The 8,396-nt window shown below is 36.5% G+C and overlaps 1 protein-coding gene across 1 annotated transcript; it reads right to left on the bottom strand.

The window, feature by feature from the left end:
• Window positions 1-2,414: 2,414 nt before the first annotated feature.
• Window positions 2,415-7,552, bottom strand: LOC112009307 (vesicle-associated membrane protein 722). The gene is made up of 5 exons (XM_024041640.2): window positions 7,127-7,552; window positions 6,100-6,241; window positions 5,894-6,014; window positions 3,457-3,519; window positions 2,415-2,798 (listed from the first exon to the last, which is right to left on the bottom strand). Exons 1-5 carry the CDS (start codon window positions 7,314-7,316, stop codon window positions 2,646-2,648), a joined length of 669 nt encoding a protein of 222 aa, XP_023897408.1. The 5' UTR covers window positions 7,317-7,552; the 3' UTR covers window positions 2,415-2,645.
• Window positions 7,553-8,396: the final 844 nt, after the last annotated feature.

Genomic DNA, 8,396 nt, shown 5'->3' with positions numbered 1-8,396 from the left:
GCCATTGCACCGAAGTCTCTTTATCTTTTGAAGTGAATGCGATGGTGAAATTGGTGATAAATAGAAGGGAAAGGAAAGTAAGGAAGCAATCAACAAACATAGCTCATTGGTATGGGCCAAATGCCATGGGCTTATACCTGAGGTCGCAGGTTCTATTCCTAAAAGCCTCGGTCTCATTCACACGAATTTGTGAATTGTGATTTGTGCCATTGTGAAAGTGAACGCTCTAAAATGTAAAATCTCCCATTAAAAAGGAGCCTTGCCTAGGGTTTTGAAGCCCCTTCACCCCTTCTTCTTCTTCTTCTTCTTCTTCTTCAGCAACAAATCACCATGAAAGCAAAGCCTCCTTCAAAACCAAAAACCCATCTTCTTCTTCATCAAGAAGAACCCCAAAACCCATCAGAGTTCTCATTCGCCATAGCCAGAATAGCAGTCTCGCAGATCTGCCAGTCGGTGGGGTACAAGGCCACCCAGCTCTCCGCACTCAACGCTCTGACCGTGGTGGCCACCAAGTACCTCCAGGCCATAGCCAAGTCGGCCTCTTCCTTGGCCAACACCTCCAACCGCACGCAGTCGAACCTGCTGGACCTCACACTTGCCCTCCACAACCTCGTTACTCTCCCACACTCCACTCTCTTCTCCATCTCTTCCTCCAGAGGAATCATCAGAGACCTCGCTGACTTCGTCTCATCCCATGACGAAATCCCATTTGCCAAGCCAATCCCACGCCCACAGATTACTTCCATTCCTTCATGGGCTTCTTTTTCTTCTTTTTCCCATGTGCCCAAATGGCTGCCCAAGTTTCCTGATAGTGTTATTAGTTGCTCAGTGAATGAGAGAAAGTGTGGGGAGAGGTTGTGGGAGGATTTGGTTTTGGGTGGTGGAGGGATTGAAACTGAGTGTAGTACTAGTACTAGTAATGTGATTGAGCAGGAGAAGCTAAAGGAGGGAAAGCTTGAATTGGATTTGGAGAGAACAGGGAAAGTCAGGTTTAGAATTACTACAACTAGCGGAAGAGGAGGTGCAGGTTTAAGGAGGGTTTGTAGAGAAGAGAAAAGGGTGTGTTGGAATCATCATAATCATCATTACAGTTACAAGAATATCACCAATAATAGTCTTAATGATGATGATGATGATGATGACGATGATCAAAGTAATGGGATTTTTGATGATGAGGGTCTGAAGAAGAGTGGCTTCAAGAGAAAAAGAAGATGGTAGTTGTTTCATTCATGTTTGTTTATATAAATCAAAGTGTAAATGGTCCTAAATCTCGAACTTGTTCACTGATGATGCTCTACACCGGCTTGGGGATACGTTGCTTTGACAAGTGCTTGGCGCGCATATTATATTACTTTGTGATGGTTATAACTTATATATGGTCTTTGTTCACATGACATGGAACACTAATATATATGTATTATAGCCTTGTTATCCCATCAAATTTTTGCTTCGAATGGGTGGAATGAGAAAAACTAGTCTATGGCCAGAATTTTTTTTGTTAAAAGACTTGTTATTTTTTTATACATAGGGAAAATTAAACTCAACAATGCAGCTTGTAGTTGAAACCTCTATCTCAGTGAGTTAATCAGCGTGATATAAGTTTTGATTGTTGCTACTGTTATTCCAGAGCATATACTCAACTGCTTGAAACAAAAACGGCCTTCTTCTCCTAAAACGGAATTCTTCCGCTGCAAGGTAATCCTCGCTTGAACAATTTTTCGGTCATCACAATATACCGCATAGCCTACTGCAACTGCACCAACTTATTAAGTACTTGTACACTAGAAAAGCCTGAATTTCAGGTTTCAACCAGAGAAAGCTATAAGCCAGTAACGCATCTTAGGGAATTATTGGCGCAAGACCTTTTAAGTTATTAGGTCACAAAACTGCAACAACTTTGTGACAGTTTGTGTAAATTGTCTACGCCCAAAACATGCTGAGGATTGTAGTTTCTTCTACAGGTTTTAGAATTCAGCAATATTGGAACAATAAAAACTAAAAAAGGCTACCCAAACCTGGCCATTAATGTTCTTTGCCCAAATAATGCAATACCCGAAGATTTTTAAAGCAGGATTTTTAAATGTAGGAAATTGCAAGCAACTAAAGGTTGTCCCAACCTGGCTCTTGTTCAAGTTCATAAGCAGGCGCATATACCATTTTGCTCACTAAGTGTGAGTTTGAATAGCTTATTTTGCTAAAAACTGAAAACTAAAAATAATAAAAAAAATATATTCCAGTTACGGTTCACATGAACAGTGCACTATTCATTTGCCTTGATGCACTGTTCATGTCCCATGGATAGGGCCGGTCCAAAAAAAAAAAGCCAGACGCAGATGCTGAGCTCCAAAACGCAAAACAAACGCACCCTAAGAAGAATTAAGAAATGTATATCACCCATGAGCATCAGTCATAAATAAGCTTCAAGGCAATCAAGCAAACTATATTTATAGAAAAGCATTCTGTGACATAAAAACAACTTGTAGGGTTCGTTCACACACAAAAATAAATTTTACTTGGTGCCGAGTATCTGGAAGTTGCTAGATTGAACTACATACCAAGTCATGACATATACATATATAATATTTCTCTTGATATATAATTGCAAGTTTTGATAAACAAGACAGAAGCCTCCGGCAGAAAGCAGCTTATTTTTTTCCACAGTTGAACCCGTGGCAAATAGAGAGGACTATGATGAGGATCAACGCTATCAGAATTCCCAAAACAATCAACTTGATCTTCATATTCTGCAGCCACATTTTCCTCCGGATTTTTGTGCCAGAGGTCCGAAAGTCCTGTGCCTGTAAGTAAATCAATTTTCCCCATGAAATTGAGATGAGTGAACTCCATTTGTTTCCAAGGAAATAAAATCTCACAAAAAACTCTTCAACTTTGTTAAATAACGAGTTTGTATACTTTTTATGTCATTACAATACTAAAATTATGGAATTCATAATATGAGATCATTGAGGCACAAATTTGATGCCCAACCAATATGAGAGGAGACTAATCTACTGGATCATCTCCCCACTCTCTAGCATTTATATATATATATATATAACCTGCATTTTTACATATCTATCAACATTGCAGATTTTCTTTTTATTGGTAAGTTAGATGGGTTTTGAATCCATGACCTCACCCCCATTGCATTCTTATGAGGGGAGAAAGTGTCATTTGAGCGAGAGCTCATTGGCCAATCAGCAGTCAGCATTACAGATTTTGCAAACCCAACAGTATCCATAACCCACAGATTTGAACAAAACTCCAATAAGTCTGGACAGAAACTGATTCATGAATGTTATAGCAATGAAAGAGCGAATCTTAATCAACAAGTTGAAGGTGTTTTAACTTCCACTCCACTTACGCATCCAGATAATAAGGTAAGAGAATGTATTATCCAAATTTCTTTCAATTTAAAATCTCAGAAGCAAGTGTATGAGAGTAAGCACCACTGACCTGTTGATGAAGGTTCTCAGTCTTATCCACCAGAAGCTCTATCTTTTCACCTCTATCTAAAACCTACATCAAAAGTCAAAATGGAAGCGTGCAATGATTAAGCCAATGGATGTTTCTGAACATTAATCAGAGGGCATCTTAAAGAGGCAAGGCCAGCAAGTTAATTGAATGACTAACTCTGAAACCTGACTCTTCAATTTATATAATATTGAGTTCAGTATTACACAACTAACAAGGCATTTAGAACAAAAAGTATGATTGTTTAGCTTACATGCACTAACGAAACATATAAAATTGAAGTCTGTAATGTTTAAGCAGCAAACATTATGTGTATTTGCATCAAAATTAAAGTAGATTTGTACGAGAATAAGGCAAAAAGTATTCAATACCATGTCAACATCAGCATGCACAAGTGATGAAATAAACAAAAGACCTATACCCAGCCTTTCCCATTTACCATTTGGAGATGAATGAGAGAGAGTTTGTGTGTGTTACCATAATGGTAAGGCCAATTAAGTATAGCACACATCTACTCTGTTTAGTATTCCTCACAGCTATATGTAAGAAATCAGGTCAACAAAAATGGATAAGACAAAATATAACTCAAGACAGGTGATGGTGGAAGGCAACAGAGGAAGTGGCACTGAGCCAAGTGTAGGTATTGGGGTGGAGAGAGACACAGAGAGAATTTAAGTATTCTTTTGGAAGTAGATGTCGGCAAAATATTCACAAGTACTCTATTGTATTTAAACATGTAGAGCATATGTACAAGTCATACATCCCCAAAATGAAAAACTGCTCTATTGTATTTAAACATTAAAAAAAAAGTCCTTAAGATATTCCAAATGGGATCTTCAGCCCTGTTAAATAATAATTTTCATAACTTTTTTCGACCTTCTTGCTAACCCACAGAGTAGACATGCATGAGTAAAGCGTACTTCTACACTTTTGTGCTATATTTTATACTTACATGTACCAACATCTTGGACGGTATAGAATGCATAGGACAAAAGTTAACAATATATTTGGTAGACATAAGGGGAGTTGAATGTAAACTGATAAGGCAGGAGTTATGGAGCGCTCTCTCCATGCATTCTGCTCATTTGTTAGAAAAAGTTGATGTGTTTTAGCGTGTTATCTTTCCCATACATTTCTTATTAAGTGTTTATGCCGATCGCATGGTGCCAGTAGTCATGCGAAGTGTTTATGCCATATGCTGAAAATACATCTGGCATAAACTCTTCATGACTACTGATGCAATATATCCAGCATAAACACATATCAGTGGTCTAAAGGCCTAGACGCTTTATGTAGCACGTATACAAGTCACCAACTCTACAAAGCAAGTATAACTAACCCATTCTCTAATTTCAATCAAAACAAAGAAAAGATTTCTTTGGTCTTCTACCAAGAGAAATCACTTTCTTTCACTTCTTTGCAACTACCTTCCTTGCACCACACACACCTACCCTTGTAGTGATTTTCACTGTGACATTTTTTGCCATCTCTCATTCTGCTCCACACCTCCACCACATAAATCACTGGATTCCAACATCGTCACCCAATCTGACTAGATTCCACCTCATGTTCACTCAATCCAGCCACTCAACTCCCTTCAACATACACAAATGTGCTAACACACATATGCACCCACACCAGATGGGATTCTAGCCTCGTGCACCTGGATGTGGTTGACACTATTGTTTTAAAACCGAACCAAGAGCCGAATCGTTTTTTTCAAAATTCCCAGTTCAACCCAGTTTTTGACTTGTTTTCACCGGTTTTAGGGGTTTTTACTAGACCGGTTGAAACAGCCAGTCCGGTCCAGTCCAGTTTTTAAAACAATGGTTGACACACTAAGATATGCCTCCTCCATGTCAAAACATGGAAAAAAAATCAGCCTCCACACAGCTTTGTGCACATGATCTCTGCTCTTTGTATGTCTATTGTCATAATCACTCAACAACTAGAGGAGCCATAAACCATAAATAGGCACAATTAATTAAATGTCTGTATATTTCAAAGAACACAAAAGAAGAATAAGAAAGAGAAATAATAAGGACATGGGCTGATGTGGCCATCTTAAGACATTGGTGGTCCTAATTTAAAAAGAGCAAATGGGAAAATGAAGATAGAAATAAAAATAACCAGATAGGTATAAATGTAATAATGATAAGACTAAGAATAATAATAAAAACAACCACTAGATGCTTAAGGCTATGGTAGTGCATATGTAATATATCAATTCTATCATACTCTATTTTTAATTTGGGTGTATAAAAACTTATTTAATGTCATTGTAAGTGAAGGTTCCTTTTAATCAATTTTCATATTATAATTATTTTGCTTTTGTAATTTATAAATGTGGACATGTGAAATTCTATGGAGAATATATGTGCAATTCATGAGACTTGATGCAGCCAAATAATACATCTACCTTTTCAATATTTTCCATCATAACACCTTTAACTTCCGATACTTGAGCTTTGACCTTTGCAAGCTTGCTAATCTCTTCAGGGTGATCAACACAGTACTGCATGTGTTCCTTCAATTTTGGTCTGCAATGAATTCTATTACATTATCTACCATAAGAAGAAAAATATTCCAGCATGTATTCTTGGAATCTCAATCAGAATAAAATACCCAAACTCTTTGTTAAGGCTGTTGGCTGAAGCTGTATCAGCCTTTCCAGCACTGTATCTTGACACGAAATCATCTTTGATGCGCTCCAGAAAAGCCATGGGCACTTGTCGCCCAACTGATTCATCTGCAACAACACAATATGCTGCACCATCGAGGAACTCAGTCAAATGTAACCAGCAGAATAAGAAGATGATGAACACAAAATAAAAGGCATAAAAACGTTGACACTGGAATCTTTAAGTGTCATGTTGAAACGAAACCAACATCATTTTTTTTTTCTTGCCAAATAAGTGAAGTGACCAAAACATGCTTTTTGATGCAGCAGAAGTGTACTGTCCATCCAATAACACAAACAACCCAAATTTCCTAACAATTGTAATGTTCAAATTCAATACAACAAAAATCATAATAACCCATTTTGATTCAAGGTAAATGCATCAAAAAGGGACAGATTTTAGCGTATGGTGCTGCTAAAGTTGGGTTGGCTAAGGATCCTCAATAGACAAGTCAAGAATTAGGATTAACAACAAGTATTCTTTTGCATCATCCTATTCTATCCAAAAGTCAAACCTCTTTATAAATCCTTAATTGACATTTCTGTTTTCACTAATTGTAATTAATGCTATTTTTGGCTAACTCTAACTTGAATAATAAACTCACTCCATGTCTGAATTCGATAAGAAGGTCAAAATCTGAAACTAACACAAAGAGGGATTCTATGAACAACAAAGCCAAAAAACCCTAACTTTGACTAATTTAGTCAAAATTTCCCCTTCAATTGTTGTTGGTCAGAACATTAACCTCCAATCTAATCTTAAAAGAAAACGAAAATATTCAAAATAAAATTCAGATCGCAAATCAAAATACAATGAACCAGTCACAAAGACACGAAGCAATTTAGCAAACAAAATATAAATTTTCTTAGGGTTTTCTCGGATCCAAACAGTAAATTGGCGGAAAAAAAAAAAAAAAAAAAAAAAGGAGGAATCGAGATCGGAGGCGGAGAAAGAGAGAAGAAAGGACATACTGAAGCCGTTATCGACGAGGTAATTGAAGGTGTGAGCATCGCAGTTGTAGGTGAACTTGTTGTTGGTGGAAGGAAGCTTCTGGAGGCATTGGAAGGCGATGGAGTTGAAATTGCCGCTGAATTCGGTGTACTCGGAGAGGATCACAGTTCCGCGAGCCACGAATGCGTAGATCAAAGGCTTCTGGCTCATCTCTCCTCCTTTTCTCTGAGACTCTCAGCAGCAGCTGGAAATTTCTATCAGAGATTTAGGGTTTTCTGAAAATTCACAGTCACAGAGAGAGAGAAAGAGAAAGAGAAAGAGATTTGAAATTGAATTCGGGGACTTTTTCTTTCTCTCTCTCTCTCTATATTTTATTGTGTTGCTTATTGCTTTTTTAATGTGAAGAGAGAGAGAGAGAGAGTTGTGTGTGTGTGAAAAAAGTAAAAGTGGGGGGTTTAATGAGGTTTAAAAGTAGAGAGAGAAAGCAAAAGCAGATAGAGTTGAGAAGAAGAAAACTGCGGCTTTATTCCTTTAATTTTATTTAATTGGATTTTTATTTTTTATTTTTTTTATTTTTAATTTGAGGTGGGTCATGATTCATGCTTATGTTGGTAAAGTTATTTTCTTATTTTCTTAAATTGACCTAAAAAAAAATTGAGTTTAAACTAATGAGTTATCTTGCTTATATTATTTTATCTATGTTATCGCTTATTTGGATAATGTTTATTTTGTTAAAATTGAAAACTTATTACTGAAAGTACGGCAGATAAAGATAAAAGTTAGTTGAAATAGTGCAGAAGGACCCATGAATAGTACAAAAAAGTACAGTGGGGTCTATGAAGGACAAAATTTAGCTACAAAATCGATTGTAATCTTAAGTTACAAACTCACTCAATATCTTTTTATTGGAGGTGAGTTTTGACAAATTCACCATTGGATTGCATCTTCTTCTTATATCTTCCATGTTTGGAAAATTTTAAGAAAATTAAAGATCAATAGCTATGTCATCAATACATTTTTAAATTGCAAATTTTTGTAATTTAAAATTATGCATAAAATATAAGATTATAGATTATACAGTAAATGATATCCGATTGACACAAAAATTGACGTGCGCATTAAGAGCGTAAAAAACATGTAATTCAACGGTTAGATTTTCAAAATATGTAGTAATATTTATTTTATTGAGTGAGTTTGTAGCCTAACGCTACAACCAATTTTGTAGCTAAACTTTATCCGTCCATGAATACTAGCAAAAAAAAGCTGAATAATAAAATAATTTTAATTTTT

The sequence above is a fragment of the Quercus suber genome, unplaced genomic scaffold, assembly GCF_002906115.3.
Source record: "Quercus suber isolate HL8 unplaced genomic scaffold, Cork oak 2.0 scaffold_72, whole genome shotgun sequence".
Lineage (NCBI taxonomy): Eukaryota > Viridiplantae > Streptophyta > Magnoliopsida > Fagales > Fagaceae > Quercus > Quercus suber.
The sequence above is the reverse complement of the archived record's forward strand: the minus strand, read 5'-3'. Positions and strand labels throughout refer to the sequence as shown.